The 18,907-nt window shown below is 50.4% G+C and overlaps 1 protein-coding gene across 2 annotated transcripts in view; it reads right to left on the reverse strand.

Moving 5' to 3' along the window:
- Positions 1–10,143: 10,143 nt before the first annotated feature.
- LOC139046664 (uncharacterized) overlaps positions 10,144–18,907 on the reverse strand; it is a 29,340-nt gene continuing 20,576 nt past the window's right edge. The window contains exons 4-5 of one of the 2 annotated variants that reach the window (XM_070541130.1): positions 15,487–15,637; positions 10,144–12,245 (exon numbers count right to left, since the gene is read on the reverse strand). In XM_070541130.1, coding sequence (XP_070397231.1) covers positions 10,593–12,245; positions 15,487–15,637 — 1,804 coding nt within the window. In that variant the 3' untranslated portion in view covers positions 10,144–10,592. The remainder of the gene's footprint in view (positions 12,246–15,486; positions 15,638–18,907) is intronic. The other variant, XM_070541131.1, reaches the window with a different exon arrangement.

The raw sequence follows: 18,907 nt of genomic DNA on the forward strand, positions 1-18,907 counted from the left end.
GTTATTAATAAAATACTCGCCAGATTACACTGGGACGTTTGCCGCAGGGCAAACTATCGCACTGTGAAAAAGAAATTGGTTGCCATAGAAACAAGTTGCCACAGGAACGTTTGCAATACCCGCTCGATTTTGCGTGCAAAACAAATATTTACAAACTTCTATTTTTTTGTATTTTAATGTTCTCGTACTAAAATACTCAGTCATTTCCTTAATATTCGTGTAAGCTAAAGAATAGCTTCACATTATGAAGTAGGAAACTTTTACTTCGCTTTATTTCCTTAAACCTATTTTTGAACTCTCGTACCATAGTGATTCATAGCCAATCCTCTAAGAGTGCGTTGCCCAAGAGGAAGAACCACCTAAATAGCATTACACCGACCTGCAATAGTCATCGGCTACAACTGTTGCAGGTCTCGACGGCAGACCGCCGAGTGGGTACGTCGTTGGGCGCTTAGTGGTAACACGAACCTGTAATTTTCAGGTCGCCCACGCCTTAAACTTAAATTAAAAATTACCAAGCTTCGAGTCTAAACTTTGAATTCAGCCTGTCATTACCTGCTTCTCTTCTTCTCTAACTGCTGATTGTCACCCCCTTCTGGTCCAGAGCGAGAGAAGTGGTTCTGAATGAGAAAGGGGAATGGTTTGCAATATCTTCTGCAGCCCTTGAGGGAGCACTGTTCAGCGCCAAACCAGCGTGAGAAAGTCCCCTCCTGAACGTCCCGACAGATTTCCTCTCCTGATATTCCAGAAAGTTCCCACAAGATTGAAGGATGCGTCGCTAAAGAAGAAGAAAAAAATACAGATCCGACGAGTTGGAATCTACATACATCGAAGCTCTGTGTGAGTGCATAAAGGCTCGAAACAGTTCTTGTGCTCCCATTGTTTAGAGCGGCAGGCATCCTGGCAATGGGTGCCCCCACCGACGGAGCAGACGGCGCGGGCAAACAGGCCATTGAGCAGGCCATCAAATGCGAGGCGCGCGCTTCCTACCACAGTGTTTCACACAATAATTACTAGGGCGAACTCTAGCGCTAGTTGCTACGAGAGATGCAATCGGGGCCCCTGGAATAGGGGCGCCAACCATGCAGGCCGGAGATCGTCATCAACCAATAGAAGATGAAGACATCCAGCCTGACCGCTGAATTGCTCTTTCTAGATGGACGGATGGATGCAAAACTTTAATGAGGTCCTGAGGTACGCGACTCAGCGCGCTGCGGGCCGCCCCCACGTTGGGACAGTCAGACCTTTCCCGACCGCTGCATCGTGGGCCCTCTGGACAGCCCATAGTTGCGCCCCGGCATCGGGGCTCTTGATAGCTGAGAGCCACTTGTCCTCATTGATTTGTTCTGTGCCTCGTAACGAGGGGCAACGCCAGAGCATATGGTCTAGGCTAGCGATGTCATTGCAGTGCCTGCAAGAACTAGTGGCATAGGTGTCGGGATAAATTTTGTGGAATAAAGCCGGGTTGGGATATGAACCTGTTTGCAATAATCTGAGGGTCAATCATCATCATCATCATCAGCCTGGTTACGCCCACTGCAGGGCAAAGGCCTCTCCCATATTTCTCCAACAACCCCGGTCATGTACTAATTGTGGCCATGCCGTCCCTGCAAACTTCTTAATCTCATCCGCCCACCTAACTTTCTGCCGACCCCTGCTACGCTCCCCTTCCCTTGGAATCCAGTCCGTAACCCTTAATGACCATCGGTTATCTTCCCTCCTCACTACATGTCCTGCCCATGCCCATTTCTTTTTCTTGATTTCAACTAAGATGTCATTAACTCGCGTTTGTTCCCTCACCCAATCTGCTGTTTTCTTATCCCTTAACGTTACACCTATCATTCTTCTTTCCATAGCTCGTTGCGTCGTCCTCAATTTGAGTAGAACCCTTTTCGTAAGCCTCCAGGTTTCTGCCCCGTAGGTGAGTACTGGTAAGACACAGCTATGATACACTTTTCTCTTGAGGGATAATGGCAACCTGCTGTTCATGATCTGAGAATGCCTGCCAAACGCACCCCAGCCCATTCTTATTCTTCTGATTATTTCTGTCTCATGATCCGGATCCGCAGTCACTCCCTGCCCTAAGTAGATGTATGCCCTTACGACTTCCAGTGCCTCGCTGCCTATTGTAAACTGCTGTTCTCTTCCGAGACTGTTAAACATTACTTTAGTTTTCTGCAGATTAATTTTTAGACCCACTCTTCTGCTTTGCCTCTCCAGGTCAGTGAGCATGCATTGCAGTTGGTCCCCTGAGTTACTAAGCAAGGCAATATCATCAGCGAATCGCAAGTTACTAAGGTATTCTCCATTAACTTTTATCCCCATTTCTTCCCAATCCAGGTCTCTGAATACCTCCTGTAAACACGCTGTGAATAGCATTGGAGAGATCGTATCTCCCTGCCTGACGCCGTTCTTTATTAGGATTTTGTTGCTTTCTTTATGGAGGACTATGGTGGCTGTGGAGCCGTTATAGATATTTTTCAGTATTTTTACATATGGCTCGTCTACACCCTGAATCCGTAATGCCTCCATGACTGCTGAGGTTTCGACAGAATCAAATGCTTTCTCGTAATCGATGAAAGCTATATATAAGGGTTGGTTATATTCCGCACATTTCTCTATCACCTGATTGATAGTGTGAATATGGTCTATGGTTGAGTAGCCTTTACGGAATCCTGCCTGGTTCTTTGCTTGACAGAAGTCTAAGGTGTTCCTGACTCTATTTGCGATTACCTTAGTAAATAGTTTGTAGGCAACGGACAGTAAGCTGATAGGTCTATAATTTTTCAAGTCTTTGGCGTCCCCTTTCTTATGGATTAGGATTGTGTTAGCATTTTTCCAAGATTCCGGTACGCTCGACGTTATGAGGCATTGCGTATACAGGGTGGCCAGTTTCTCTAGAACAATCTGCCCACCATCCTTCAACAAATCTGCTGTTACCAGATCCTCCCCAGCTGCCTTCCCCTTTTGCATATCTCCCAAGGCTTTCTTTACTTCTTCCGGCGTTACCTGCGGGATTTCGAATTCCTCTAGACTATTTTCTCTTCCATTATCGTCGTGGGTGGCACTGGTACTGTACAAATCTCTATAGAACTCCTCAGCCACTTGTACTATCTCATCCATATTAGTAATGATATTGCCGGCTTTGTCTCTTAACGCATACATCTGATTCTTGCCAATTCCTAGTTTCTTCTTCACTGTTTTTAGGCTTCCTCCGTTCCTGAGAGCATGTTCAATTCTATCCATATTATACTACCTTATGTCAGCTGTCTTACGCTTGTTGATTAACTTCGAAAGTTCTGCCAGTTCTATTCTAGCTGTAGGGTTAGAGGCTTTCATACATTGTCGTTTCTTGATCACATCTTTCGTCTCCTGCGATAGTTTACTGGTATCCTGCCTAATGGAGTTACCACCGACTTCCATTGCACACTCCTTAATGATGTCCACAAGATTGTCGTTCATTGCTTCAACACTAAGGTCCTCTTCCTGAGTTAAAGCCGAATACCTGTTCTGTAGCTTGATCTGGAATTGCTCTATTTTCCCTCTTACCGCTAACTCATTGATCGGCTTCTTATGTACTAGTTTCTTCCGTTCCCTTCTCAGGTTTAGGCTAATTCGAGTTCTTACCATCCTGTGGTCACTGCAGCGCACCTTGGCGAGCATGTCCACATCTTTTATAATGCCAGGGTTAGCGCAGAGTATGAAGTCTATTTCATTTCTAGTCTCGCCGTTTGGGCCCCTCCACGTCCACTTTCGGCTATCCCGTTTGCGGAAGAAGGTATTCATTATCCTCATATCATTCTGTTCCGCAAACTCTACCAATAACTCCCCCCTGATATTCCTAGTGCCTATGCCATATTCCCCCACTGCCTTGTCTCCAGCCTGCTTTTTGCCTACCTTGGCATTAAAGTCAGCCATTAGTATAGTGTATTTAGTTTTCACTCTACCCATCGCCGATTCCACGTCTTGATAGAAGCTTTCGACCTCCTGGTCATCATGACTGGATGTAGGGGCGTAGACCTGTACAATCTTCATTTTGTACCTCTTACAAGGTTTCATAACAAGACCTGCCACCCTCTCGTTAATGCTATAAAATTCCTGTATGTTACCAGCTATATTCTTATTAATCAGGAATCCGACGCCTAGTTCCCTTCTCTCTTCTAAGCCCCGGTAGCACAGGACGTGCCCGCTTTTTAGCACTGTATATGCTTCTTTTGGCCTCCTAACTTCGCTCAGCCCTATTATATCGCATTTACTGCCCTCTAATTCCTCCAATAGCACTGCTAGACTCTCCTCACTAGATAACGTTCTAGCGTTAAACGTTGCCAGGTTCATATTCCAATGGCGGCCTGTCCGGAGCCAGTGATTCTTAGCACCCTCTGCAGCGTCGCAGGTCTGACCGCCGCCGTGGTCAGTTGCTTCGCAGCTGCTGGGGACTGAGGGCCGGGGTTTGATTGTGTTGTTTATATAGGAGGTTGTGGCCAAGTACTGCACCAGGGTGGCCAATCCTGCTCTGGTGAGGGAATGCGTTACCGGTTTTGGTCACCGGGATCAGGCCACACTCCAGGCCTGTTTATGCAATTTATCAACACGCGGTTTTTTTTTTAATCCGGTGGAAAATTGCCGGCACCGGGATTCGAACCACGGACCTCTTGCACGCGAGGCGGGTGTTCTACTTCTACGCCACCGCTGCAACCCTTGAGGGTCAATGCCTGCGCTCTATTTAACTTCTTGTGTGGAAGGGGAAAGTCTCTCCTGCCGAGATAAAAGTGCTGCGCAATTTCGTTGTATGTGGTCGGTTGATCTCTGTTCTCCACCACTGCGGGCCGGCGTTGGAGTTCTCCATGGTCGCGGAAAGCGAGACCTCGCGCCTTGGAGTGGGCCAGCTCGTTGAGGTTTGTGGGGCCTCCCATGATGGATCCCATGTGAGCGGGGAACCACGTGAGAGTGTGGGTGGCGATGCTTTTGCCATCGAGGATGCGACAGGCTTCCTTACACACGGCGCCAACGCTGAAGGTGCGGATGGCTGCCCTGGAGTCGCTATAGATATTGGCATGTCCATCGTCCAGGAGGGCCAAGGCAATGGCCAATTGCTCGGCCGCACGCGACGACGTGCTTCGTACCGAAGCGGCGTTGACGGTCGAACCTCTGTGGTTGATTGAAACTCTCTTTCTAGAGCAATAAAGTTTACTTCCTCCTCGTGCTCAGCCAGCATGGGAATTACGGGAAGTACGTGGATTTGCCTAAACTTTGTCTTCAAATGTTTCCGAAATGTTTTTGTCCTCAAACGTCCTAAAAAGGTTTCAAATGGCTCCGCGACTTTGCACATTCGTCTTTTTAAGAGGATACTGTCTAATAAATAATTAGACAAACATTATTAAATTTCTGACGGCAGGACATTGGAGCACGCAGAAGCATGACATTGAAACCGTTACGTCACGGACGCATGTATCGACAAGCAGCACAGAACGCCCTTATAGCGGGAAAGCTAGTGTGTCGGGACGCTTGGCGCGTTTGAATTTTCCCACCTAGACAGGTTGAACCACTGTAATTAGTAGCGAGTGTGCGTGTTCGCACAGTGTTCTGCACTTAAAGAAAAAGGTCACCGCCCAAGCACTCCGTACAGATGGTTAACCAGCGAAGCTGAAACGTGCGGCCCCGGTGTTTATCACTGGGTTGATCCCGACGGTTCATTAAACGACGGCTTGGTAGGCTGCCGGATCTTCCGTGTACAGTTGCTGCTTGCGCTCGGCTGCACGAGCCTGTTCTTGTGACCGGGCTGCAGCATCAGCTCGGCGTAGAAGAGCTCGTTCCTGGTTCTGCTAGCGCCGTTGGTGATCGAATGCTACCTGCTCCTAAGAGTACGCATGACGCATGGCCTACCCATTTCAGAGCCGCAGAAAAACTGCTGCACGCGCGTTCGGCTGTGATGGAGAGCAACGACGTAGCTACTGGCGCAGCTAATCTAACACCACCTACATAGCACAAGGCCATTTCACTCCGATCCATGACGTCATGTTACCAAGTGCGACTACCATAGACTCTAACGGCGATACTCCCGAGTAGGTAACAGTAATTTTGACGTCACTGAGTTCATCATGCCAGCCTTGTCAATGCAAATTTCAGGCCAAGTAGCATGACGTCATGGATCGGAGTAAACAAGTTTTGTGCTATATACTACAAGTGGTGGTGGCTAATCGCACATCTCTCTTTCTCTTCTTTTTCGCGCATGCGTATCAGGTTGCGCTCGAGGTGTATTCAATGTGCAAGCGACCGACAGACGGACGGAGGACGCGCGATTCGGCTAGACATATGGAGCTATGCTGTTAAAGTATAGATCGGTATGAAATTTAAGGGCAATGAAGACAGATAAAGTGCAATAAACAAAGCCACCAGAACGCTTGAATCCACAAGTACGAAGAACAGACAAATCCGTGCAGCTTCCCATCATTCCCCTGGTGGCTGAAGGATCGCAGCGCGAGGGTTTTCTGTTGTACTGCATGAAACTCTGCGCTTCATACCGATTGAGGGGCGTCCTGGCATTCTCCTGGTCCTTTTTTTTTTCTTTTCCGCCGCGACTACAGCGGACGCGTAGGGTGCCTCGATGTCAGCGCCGCTTCGCGTCATTCAGGGAGGCGACAACTGTTGACCAGAGAGAGAGAGAGAATCAACATTTTTACTGAGCCCTTAGTGACATTTGGTGCGCGCTGGCACCAGATGGGTGGAACCTCGTGCTTGGGAAGCGAGGCGTCCACGTAGAGAACCTCAGGGTCCTCTTCCAGCTGTCGAGCCACTGCCTTGGCCCGCGCAGAGCGCCTCTCGTTGTTCCTCCCCGGCATGTTCCGGGGGAGGGGCTTGGTCTTAATGTCTCTCCACGCTGTGGGGAGCGGCTCCGTTGTCGGTTGCTGTTCAATTTGCCATCCTATCTTGCGCAGGATGGCCCGGCCATGCTCAGTCCTGCTCAGCCTTACTCTCCGGTGGGATAGGTGTGCTTGCACCAGCTCTTCCACCCTGTTGTGGGCACCCATTTCCAGCAGCTTTTGCGTTTGACGAGTAGACTGGGATGCCCATGTCGAGTTCGACTGCTTTCCTTATCGTCGTGTTCAGCGTCTCGCAGTTCACCTTCGCAAGCTGGAGGTACGGCGCAGAGTACGTTACGCGTGACACGACGAATGCCTGCTCCAGGCGCAGTGCGTCTTCTTCTCTGATACCTCTGTTCCGGTTGGTGACTCTCCTGTTGACCAAGACTGCGCCACAACTCACTCACAGTGCGTCGGAGCTGTTGACGCGGACGCAGATGTTCGTACGTTTGTCAGCGCGGCGCGGTCGCGTTGCCTGGTGTTCGTGATTTCCGCAATGCTGTCACGTGTTCGCTAAGTTGACTTTTCGGGCTGGCGATGCGAGATGAAAGGCCGCGTGACACTGCTATCGCCAGAACTACTCCGTCATGCCCGTTTCCTGTACACCTTTTTGCACCAGCTCAACTGTACAAAATCGCGCCTATGCCTTAGGTTTGCACGCGACCCAGAACGCAGAAGAAAGTCGACGAGAACTTCGCCCACCTAAGCCCCGATTCTCAAAGATGGGTCTTCGCGCGAAACAGTTTTCAGAGGAAATTTTCTGGCGCAGTAGGTGTTTGGGGTCTAAGTCATTTTATCAAGGTGATGAGAAGCCAGCTCAAGACCAATGTATCGTTTACTAGGATCGCATGCGCCGAGCATTGAAATGTTACGAAAATGTCCTTGGGGAGTTTTGTCTTGTTGCGGCTCGGCATTTATTCTCGCACTGTTTGTACCAGCCAAATATGTAATGAGGGGTATGGAATGTGGAAGTAAAACCAGCGCAGCTCCAAACTTGTACTGATATGTCTTCATGTTTATAAGAATAATCTAACTTGAACTTTGCTTTGTCAAAACTCTCACGCTGATGTGCATGGCCTCCTGTGGCTCCACGCAGGTGAAGGTGTTGGTGAGCTACCTTGAAATAAATCTCGGTTCCCAGGCTGCGTTCATCTGGTTTTAATCATGTGACAGGAATATGTTCTGCCAATAAACCTTCCGTATCTTTAGGCGAGATGTGTCACTACGCTACTCTTAAACTGCTGCGCTCGTCCATGGGTCGTCGCATAAGACAACGTAATTAAGGCAAATGTCTTCTCCCGGAAAACATTCGGCCACCATTCTTATACAGGCTGGAAATAGAATACTCCAGGCAGAAAACTTACATCAGCCGAACGCATGGGCCTATACATTAGGCTAGATGACTGCGATGACAGTGTTCATTTATCAGTGTTTCAAAGGTGTACATTGTGACTTGCTATTACTTTGCTTTTATTAGAAAATTAATTTGTGTGGTTTTACGTGTCAAAACCATGATCTGATTATTAGGCGTAGTGAAGGACTTCGAAATAATTATGACCGCCTGGAGTGCTTCGACGTGCACCTAAACCTAAGTGCACGTGCATTTTGCATTTTGCTCTATTTAAATTTTGGCAGCCGCGGCCGTGATCGAAACCGCGACCTCGAGCTAGCTTTGACGCTCGTGGTGCGTGTTGCGCTCGTGCAAGACTGTTTATGGCCACGTGCTTTCCATCATCCTTACCTTCGACAAGCACTACTCGTGTCTTAATGACTACAGTAGCTTCGTTTAACGGTAGCGCTGCCGTATTCACCTAGTTTTGTGCTTTATACTGTCAGGGCATTATGCAGCTATAGTATTACGGTGAGAAGTTGCGTCAGCCTTTTTGAAGGACAGTCAATGAAACCTGCAGTACACTCCGTATTTGTCAACCTTGTCCTTGAAACAAATTTGTTGTCGTAAGCGAAAGCACGCCAAGAACAATGAGTTATCTGCTGGGCTCGAAACTTATTCTAGCACTGCATTACTGTAAGCGTTCCAGCTTCGTTCTTCGTTTGAAAGGCGAGGTGTGAATATTGAAATGTACGTAATCGCACAGCTTTCGAAAATAATAACTTTTTACAAAGGCAGCGAGTGCAGAACCTAAACTCCTGCAGCCGTCATAGCGCGTCTTTAGGAAGAGAAGGAAGAAAAGGAGGAAAGAAAGCACGGTGAAGGAGAGGTAAGGAGTTCAACCAGACGCAGGTCCTGTTTGCTACCATACGGGGGAAGGAGTTTAAGGAAAGAAAATAGAGAAAGGAGAGGGACGGAAAGACGTACTATCAGTGCGAATACGTACGGTTGTCTACCACTTTATGCCTATAATCAGTCACTGAGGCCAGTCGATTTCATGGAAAGTAGCGGTGCCTTTATTTGTGCCTGCAGGCACTAATAAAGTTGGCTCCAATCCAATCCAGTGCCCGCGTCGCTTTGTAAACCTGCAACGCGTGGGGCCATATGCCGAGAATCTTAGTCTCTGAAAATGGTCTGCTATGTAATCGGTTTAACACCCTCTGAAGAACGTCGCGTTGGATGTCATAGAGCTTATAAAAGGCAGGGCAGTGTTGCGACACAATATGGGGGCGCAGCCGGAGGTGTCACAACCCTGTACGCAGAAGCGTGGCGTCGAGGCACCCTAGGATGCGCGGAGGAGAGCGCAACCTGGTGGTGATGCAAGGAACCCAGCGACGATGTCGCCGGGCGCACGCGTCCTCCGCTGTGATTGGCTGACTCATTCGGCTGGAGAACAGCCACACCGCAGCACCCACCGTTACTAAAAAGCGGCGAAGTTCTCAAAAAACAGGCTTTTAAAAATTGTACCGCTTACCATTAGTCGAGTCGTTCAACACTTTTTCCGGGACCTAAACCTCCGCTTAAGTTTACCTTGGGGGCAGCAGACGTCGCTCAGGGCGCTCAAGCGCTTCTCGTCGGAAACCGAATTGGACAGTGAGCCAGTTGAAAAGCGCTAAAGCACATGAACTACGGAGCGCGTTAAAAATGTGGGATCAACATTAAAATAAGGCGCCTCACTGCGTCGTCTCATAAGATGCAGCCTTATAAAATTTACCACCGTCTACTACTTGCTAAATTGGAATTGCATGAGAAATTACTAAGCATTGCATCTACTCAGACCAGAATATTCGGAGTCATATTCGTACCAGAGATTCCCAGTGTTCGCCATTTGGATTAGTTAGACTCGCCTCCCACGCAACCAGCATACACACAAGAGTGAAGGACGCACACAAATACCAACTGAAGCCCTACTGTTCTTTTTTGTTTCATTGTCCTTAGTAGCGTTGCTCGCACTGGAGTCGAAGCCCTCCGACTGAGCGTTACCAAACCAAAAGATAATCTTGGCTGCGTATGAAATCAGTAACTGGTCGACATCTCGTCTAGCCAGGTGGTATAGATTCACGTTGGAAACATGGTAAACAGAACGCCGACCAAAAGGGCGTTGTCGAAAAGTTTGCAGTTTCCTTGTAAAAGCCGAAACGTCTAACCTCTTCAAAGCAACATTTTGGTACGCGGTCGCTTTTTCCTGTCTCTAACTCACTACATATATTAGCCCAGTTAGCTCCAGAACGACTTCCGAGCACCTTAATATTTAGGCTCGAACGTAAGCTTGCAAACGCTAGACTTGCCCCTCCTAAGTCGAGCATCTCGGGCACACAGTCGCAGACAACGCGCACCGATCGCTACACGACCATGCGGCATTTTTTCTCCGGGTTCATGACCGACGCTCTCTCGCACCCAAACACGCGCGCAAAGACACTGCTGTGACGGAGCGGCACATTGCACAGGCGTTCGCCGTCCGGCTCTCCGCATAGCAGATAGCAGAAGAAGGAGAAGAAGAGCGGTTCAACGGCGAGGAATCCGGCACTGGCGTCCCCAGGGCCGATGGACGTTCCGGAGGAAGATCTCGCCGCGCCCGCAGATTTCAGTGCCACCCAAGCAACCTCGATGGAGGCCACGGCACCCTGAATCTCCAGGTCTGACGACTCTCCACTGGTCCCAGGAACTAAGCACTCCTGGTTCTCGGTGTACACTTTCGCAGGGTCATCGGAGCTGTTGGCCGCGACTTGGTCGTAAAAGAGCGCCGCCGCAAAGCGCGCACCGACTCCTGCCATCAGCACTGCGGCGCTGACGTTGACCGCATAGAAGGGGCCTTCCATGTGCGCCAGGCGCAGGCGGAAATTTAGAAACCTGCCTGCTGCACGTGCAACGTCTTCCTTCAGCGAGTCCCACAGCGACACCCCTGTAGGCGACTTGCCGCCGGCAGAGGCGAAAGCCGCGTGCCGCATCCAGTTGTACAGGGCGCTGTCAGTTACCGGCGGATAACGGTCGTACGATTCAGCGAACCCCGTTCTGTTGAGACCGTCCAAGCTAGACAGGGCCAAGTCGAAGTTCACGTGCCTGCCAGACAGCGCCGACTCATTGGTTGCCGCACCCGAGGCGACGGCGCCGGGCGTCGTCTTGTCGTGGCGGAGCGTGTCGGAGAATGTCTGGTGGACAAGCGTGGCCACTCGCCGGATGTCCACCACCTCGCGGCTCAGCGGCTGGTGGAAGTAGGCGTCGATGGCGGCGCCGTAGAACCTGTAGGCGTCCGAGAAGCACCTGTGGTAGACGGACTCGGTGGCGAGCTCTCGACTTCCTCCGAGCAGGCTTGCCAGAAGGTCGAAGTTCGTGTAGTCCACGAGCGCCTGCGCGCAGAGGCCTCCGACGATGTCGTCGGTCACGTGCTCACCATGCTTGGCGTGTACCTCGAATACGGCAGAGAAAACGTCGGCGCCCTGGATGGCCACGCCGCCTCGGAAATTGTTTTGGTCGTCGACGAGCGAAACGTTGAAGTATCGCTTCGTCAGGGCATCCCACCGAACCTTCGACACCGAGGGCGTGTACTGGAGAAAGAAGGACACGTTGGCGCTCCTAGTGACGTAGTCAGACGCCCCCTCGTAGCGTGCAAAGAAGTCGCCTAAGTATCCGAAGTGGCTGGATAGTTCTGTCAGCCTAGTTTCATTGACGCCTAAGTCGAGTGTCTGGTACGTTAGGCGCAGGTGGTCGAGGAGCCTGCCCGATCGTCGAAGCCTTGACAGCGCCCTCGCGTGACGAAGGAAACGCGTGGGCAGGCCGAAAAAAAGTGTTTGGGTCCTTGATGTCGATGTCGCTCTGTCGTCCACCTCCAGGATCGCGACATCAAAAGCGACGGGGTTGAACACCTGTCTCGCCATGTAGAAGAGCGCGCTGAGGAAGTCCGGACGCTCGTTGCGCTTTGGCCAAGTGATTTTGCCCTTTTCCAGGACCTCCTTGATCTCGGGCGCCCTCGGCACTTTGACAATGACCAGGCACGTCTGCATTCAGTCGGTTGAGTGCAGAATCGACACGTTAAGGTAACCATAGATTCCAAAATTTAAGAACACTGGTAAATGCCAACCTTTATGCATTCTACCCTTCGGAAAAATTATCGAGATACAATTTCAATACGACTAAAAAACTACCGCTGTAAGTTTAACTGCTTGCTTCATGCCAGTTTGTGTTTCGTCGCAGATATTCTACAGAGCTGAAATTCATTCACTTTGTTGACAAACGGCGTAATTAGAACAATAAATCTATGAAGGAACGATTTCAGAATAATACTTGTTTAACTACCACAGGTAAACAATAATACTCTTGTCTTGCATTAGCGCAACTAAGTTGGAGTATGAAGGAAAAGTACAGGCGACAGGATCAGCGTTAACTTGCAACTGGTTTTATTTCATAACACTATTGTACGTTATATGGGCCGCTTATAGCACACGTGACAAAAAACAATCGAAGCACATGACTGCAGTTCACTGAACACGTGCCGACCACCTTAGTTCCTTCTTAGCGTTTAGAAAGTCTGCAAAGTCTGCCCAGCTTATCAGGACTCGGATGTTCACTCTCTCGGCAACCTTTATCCAAATGGTGGGAAACATTGTGAATATACGGAATCACACTTATTTTCCAGCCATGCAGCGGCCGCAGCATCGCTCTCCTGACGTTTGTGCTTCCGAGAACCTTTCGGCAATATCTCTGCAACTGACACCAGCCATGGTATCGGATATCCTGCCTTGGACAGCCGCTTGCTTTGCCTTTCAAATCTAGCGCACATAGCATGATGACACAACTTTATCAGAACATCTTTAAGGCGAAGTTTGGCTAACCCTTTTTTGTCAGTTTGGAATGCGCTGGATTGTACAGTATGATAGGCTTACGAGAGCGCGGTTCATAGCCCCAGCGAGTGTGCCCTGCTGAACAAGACAGATGAAGGTCGAGCAACAGGGTGGTACCTTCTTGCGGGATTACATAGGTGGTAAAATAAGGCTTCAGAATGACGTTCTGATGTACAGTGGCCATTTTCTAGAGCTTTTAAGCTTTTATCTCGTATCAGTTTTCATCATCTGCGACAACGCGATTAACCTAGAGAAAAACGACAACGCGATTTACCTACAGAAAAAAAGAATATGCATATGCTCTTGCACGGCTCGCAGACTCACCAATATGTTTTTATCTAAGCTCGACGTAAACCTATCTGTCAGACTCACGCAGACCAAAGTACTAAAAACCTTCCGCTATGCTGATGATCTTTTCTTATTATTGACTGCTCTTTAGAAGAAGCGAAAGGTCAGGTTTCCACTATTCTGTCAAGTATTAAGGGGTATCTAGCTCCCCTTAAAATCACCTATGAATCCAACAAGAAGGTACCACCCGGTTTCGCGACCTTCGTCTGTCTTGTTGAGCAGGGCACATTTTTTCTGTATTTATGTACCCTAAAGGCCCTTTTACAGGAATTACTTTGGGGGACTACATAACATTACATAACATAACATATGACGGTGAATAAATAATGAAGATATAGAAGTGAAACGAGCACCAGTTGCTGAAAACATAACTTCATAAAATATGCTGAAATATACACTGCAAACACTGAGAACATACCGGAAAAAGTTGGACTGCAATGGTAGTGACAACAATAGAGAATAATAAAATTCTAGAGCTATGAACCGCGGTCTAGTAAGCCTTTCCTACCGTACAATTCAGAACAGTAAAACAGACCCTCAATGTACCCTTATTTTACCGCATTTTCGTTTACTCCCATAACGAATGGCTCATGATATGTTGGGGAAAAACTTAATATGCTCACCTTGCGTCTCTCCCGGTGGTTCAAAACAAAGGCAGCTGAAGCCTTATGTTCAGACTTTCATGCTTCGCTAATTCCAAACCCCTACTACAGAAAGTGAGAGAGGCATAATGGAGAGATGCCTCAACTTGCGCAACCACATTTTCTTTGTCTAATCTCATTGTATACAGGATAACATAAGACAAAGAAAGATGTTCACTGACAAAGCAAAACTTAATAAAAGACAAGACGTTTCGGCTTCCATACGGAAGCCTTGTTCACAATCACTTTTAAGAAGTTTTACTTGGTTCGTGCACATCTCTCTTTCTCATGTCTCATCCCGACCGGACGGGCTTCCGTCAAACTCTCGATTACATCACAGGATAATAAGACTCGACTGGAAAAACAATTTCACTTTACTGAACGTTCGTTCTTGTTTACTCACTACAAGCTTAGCAGAACCTTCGTACTGTTATTAAAAATCATTGTTGCCGTCCGTCGCTTCACATGCGCATCTCTGCAAGTGACGGTAACACGGCGGTACTGAATTGCGCAGTTAAGTGTTTCCTGGCAACATGTCATCACAGAAGAGCATCCAGCACTTTAATCCTAGGAGCTGTGCTGCCTTCAACCCGGTTGTGTTAATTGAACAGCTGCGTGGAGGAACGCTTAGAAATACGAAGGTGAGACCGAAAGAGGCCGTCGAAAGCTGCTTCACAAACGTCTTCGGACATCGGTCAGGTTTCGTCATGTAGCGCACATGTACAGCACCGCACAAACAACTTAGGCACCTAGGCGACTCCTCTAGAAATAATCCAACGCTTGCGGAGCATCATATGGTGTAAGATCCTAACATTCGGGCTTGATTCATAGAAAAGAACATGCTACGTGCATTGCAGCAGCGCCTGCACTGGAAAACAGTCTCATTGATGAAGGCAGGCGGTCAGACACAGGTCCCTAAAAAGTGAGAAGGAAGAGCTCGCACAAGGTGACATCTGGTCCTGTTGTGAATATTTTAGGTATTCGCCTGATAGTGCTGCAAGCGTGAGTGCGCGAGTTCACCGCTGAACGAACCAGCGGCACCTTTCGACGCTAGCGCGAGTATTCTCAGAAAGCTACATATGGCGAGGATATCAGATGTGCATAGCACGCGTTTTTGAGGATCGACTCCTGCGTACTTTTTGCGTCTCGTGTCTCGTCGTCCCTCGCGCTGCTCATACGAGGAACAATGGACGATTACGCCGGTTCAGCTTTTGCGGAATTCTTAGGTCGCCTATGGCTACAAAAGCACACTCGACGACATCGTCAGCAGACACGCCTGCTTAAGGCGTAACGAAGGATTCTCAAAGAGCCCATCTCGGCATTCTCGGATTGCTCTCTCTCTCCCTCTAATTTTCCAGTTTAAACAGAGTCACAGCAGCACGGTCTCAGCGACGTGTCGTGGTCCTTACGTATATGAAGCGCGAGGCCCTCTGCACCGGCTCCGGCTTGCCCATGGTGCCCGGGACCATGCTGAGCCGCGATGCTGCACTCCTGGCCAGCCGTCGCCAGGACTCGGCGAGGACGCTGCCGTCGCCCTTCTTCGAGTGAGTTGCGTCCCACCTTCGTCGTACGGAAGAAGAAGACGCATGATGACGTGGCCTCCGTCTAGCGGTTTTTCGCGTGTTGTGCATATTATAACACAAACAAATAAAGAGAGAAAGCAACTGGGGCTTGCAAGATAAAAGTAGTTCCAATGACTGCTTTACTGCTTTAATGACTGTCCCCAAACCCAGCTAGAAACGTTGGCAATACGGTATCGTTAAAAGAAAGTGGTAAATTTAAAAAAAAAACCAGCACCTTTCGCGTGCTTTTGTGGGCCTTCTTCAATGGTTGAAATAACTTGTATACCGTACGCATTGAGCAACAGATAGATGGACGGGGAAATTCTAATGACGGCCTACGATTTTCTGCTTAACGATTGGATTGGAAGAACTTTAATAAAAGTCCTGCAGGACGCACGTCAGCGCGCAGTGGGCGTCTCCCACGCAGGGACCGACAGGGAATACCTGGCGGCCGCTGCGCGAGCCTGCTGGACGGCCCATTGCTGGTCTTGTAGGAGCGGGCTTCTTAGGGTCTTCTCCCACCTGTCGGAGGTAGAGTCGGGCGGAGCGTTTCTGCACTCCCAGAGCACGTGTGCGAGTGTCGCCGTGACCCCGCACGAGGGGCACGCATCGTCTGGGTAGACGTCCGGGTAGATTATGTGTAAGGTGGCCGGGTTTGGATAGGTATCCGTCTGTAATAAGCTTAGCGTGAGCGCCTGCGGCCTGTTTAGTTTGGGGTGCGGGGGCGGAAAGAGACGTCGTCCCAAGTAAAAGTGTTTGGTTATTTCATTGTAGGTTATTGGGGCATCCCTGTTCGCCTCCAACTCTTCGAGACGTAGTTGCCCGGGGGTGACGGCGCGGTCGGTAACCGCGCGCGCAGCGTCGTGGGCTGTCTCGTTGAGGTTGGGCGGGGCACCCGGAATCCGACCCAGGTGGGCGGGAAACCAGATGACGGTGTGGTGTTTGAGGGTGCTTGGATCAGCGCCGCGGAGGATGCGTAACGCCTTGACGGAGACGACTCCTCTCTCGAACGCTTTGATGGCTGGTCTCGAGTCGCTGAATATTGTTGTTCTCTTATCGTCGAGCATTGCCAGGGCTATGGCCACTTGCTCCGCCACCTCGGGATCACGTGTGCGTACCGTGGCGGCGTTTAAAGTTCGTTGCGAGGACGAGACCGCTACCGCGGCGAAGGCTCGGTTGCAGCGGTAGGCGGCGGCGTCCACGAAAGCGACGTCGTCCGCTTTCTTGTTTACTCGTTTGAGGAACGCGGTGGCCCGGGCTTGGCGCCTGCCTCGATTGTGCTCCGGATGGACGTTTCGCGGAACGGGTGCGATCGTGATCAGGTCGCGGAGCTCGCGGGGAATCGGCGTAAGCTCCGGTGGATCCTGGGTGTTCAGTGGGAAGTACCCGAGCTCGCGCAAGATGTGACGGCCGGTCTTCGTCATCGTCAGTCGTATCATCTGCGCTCTCTCCTGAGCCTCAGCGATCTCTTCGAGGGTATTGTGCACCCCGAGCTCGAGGAGTCGATACGTCGGCGTCGTGATCGGGAGCCCAAGGGCCCGCTTCACTACCTTTCGTATTAGTGTATTGAGCTTGTCACGCTCCGATTGTTTCCACTTATGCATTGCTGCGACGTAGGTGAAGTGACATAGGACGAACGCGTGTACGAGACGCAGCAGATTGTCCTCTTTGAGGCCGTGGTGACGGTTGGCCACCCTGCGTACAAGTCGTATTGCGTTCTCCGTCTTTGTCGTCAGCTTGTGGACCGTTTGGATGTTGGACCCGCCTGCCTCGATAATCATTCCCAGTACTCGGATGGAGTCAACCCTGGGGATTGGGCGACCGTCTCTTGTGCGGACAGTGATGTTGCGCTCGGTCGGTGGTTTCCATCCGTTAGGCCTTTTGCCTCGTCGTTTTGGGCTGTACAACAACAACTCCGATTTGGCGGAGGAGCACTTGAGGCCCGTGTGGTCGAGGTAGGATTCGGCAGTTTCGACTGCCTCCTGCAGAGCGGATTCGATGAAGCTATCCGACCCCGCGGAGCACCAAATGGTGATGTCGTCCGCGTATACCGTATGGTTGAGGCCTTGTATCTTCGACAGGCGTTCGGAGAGCCCAATCATCACCAGGTTGAACAGCGTCGGCGAGAGGACGGAGCCCTGGGGGGTGCCACGCTCTCCGAGCTCGACTTCTTCCGACGTGAGGTCTCCGACACGGAGCACGGCCTTGCGACGGGTTAGGAAGGAGCGGACGAACTCGTAGAACCGGCGCCCGAGCCCTAAGGCCGTGATCGCCTTTAGTATTGCCGAGTGCTGGATGTTATCGAAAGCCTTCTCCAGGTCAAGGCCAAGTATGGCGCGGGTGCCCCAAGTAGCCCCGGCGTCTATGATTTGGTGTTTCACGAGAAGCATCGTATCCTGAGTCGAGAGCCCGGGTCGGAAGCCGATCATGTGGTGTGTGTAACAGTCCTGGTCCTCGAGATACCGGCCGACTCTGTTGAGTACGACATGCTCGGCCACCTTACCCACGCACGACGTTAGCGAGATGGGGCGAAGGTTATCGACGCCAGGCGCCTTGCCCGGTTTCGGAATGAGGATCGTCTGGGCTAGTTTCCAGGCATCAGGTAACTCGCCCCGCCCCCACACGTCATTGATGGCGTCCGTGAGGTACACGACCGAGGGGTCGTCTAAGTTTCGCAGGAGCTTGTTGGTTATGCCATCGGGGCCTGGGGCGGAGCGGCCGTTTAGTTCATGGAGAGACCGACGTATCTCTTCGACGGAAAAATCGGCGTCTAGGAGACTGTTGTCGGTACCGGTGTAATCGGGATATAGGGTCGGCGGGCCTTTGGGTATCGGCAGGTACTTATGCACAAGCGTCTTGACGATGTCATCCGGCGAAGCGGTGCATTTGGCCTGGTGAAGGACTTTGGTGAGCGAGTGGCGCTGGTTTGTGCGGGTGTTGGTGTCGTCGAGCAGGTGTTTGAGGAGGTTCCACGTCTTCCCGTTGCGGACCTGTCCGTCGACGGAGTTACACACCTCGTCCCATTGCTGTTTGGATAGAATGCTGCAGTGTTCCATTATGGTCTGGTTCAGTTGTGCAATTCGTTTGCGGAGCCTGCGGTTGAGACGCTGGCTCTTCCATCGTGTCATTAGAGACTGTTTGGCTTCGAGCAAGTGGGCGAGGCGGCTGTCCATCTTCTGGGTTGGCATATCCGTGCTAAATGTTTTCGTGGCCTTAACGACGTCGGCCTTGAGCTGAGCCGTCCACGTCTCGAGGTTCGGGGCAGTGT

Source organism: Dermacentor albipictus, chromosome 6 (assembly GCF_038994185.2).
Source record: "Dermacentor albipictus isolate Rhodes 1998 colony chromosome 6, USDA_Dalb.pri_finalv2, whole genome shotgun sequence".
Classification (NCBI taxonomy): domain Eukaryota; kingdom Metazoa; phylum Arthropoda; class Arachnida; order Ixodida; family Ixodidae; genus Dermacentor; species Dermacentor albipictus.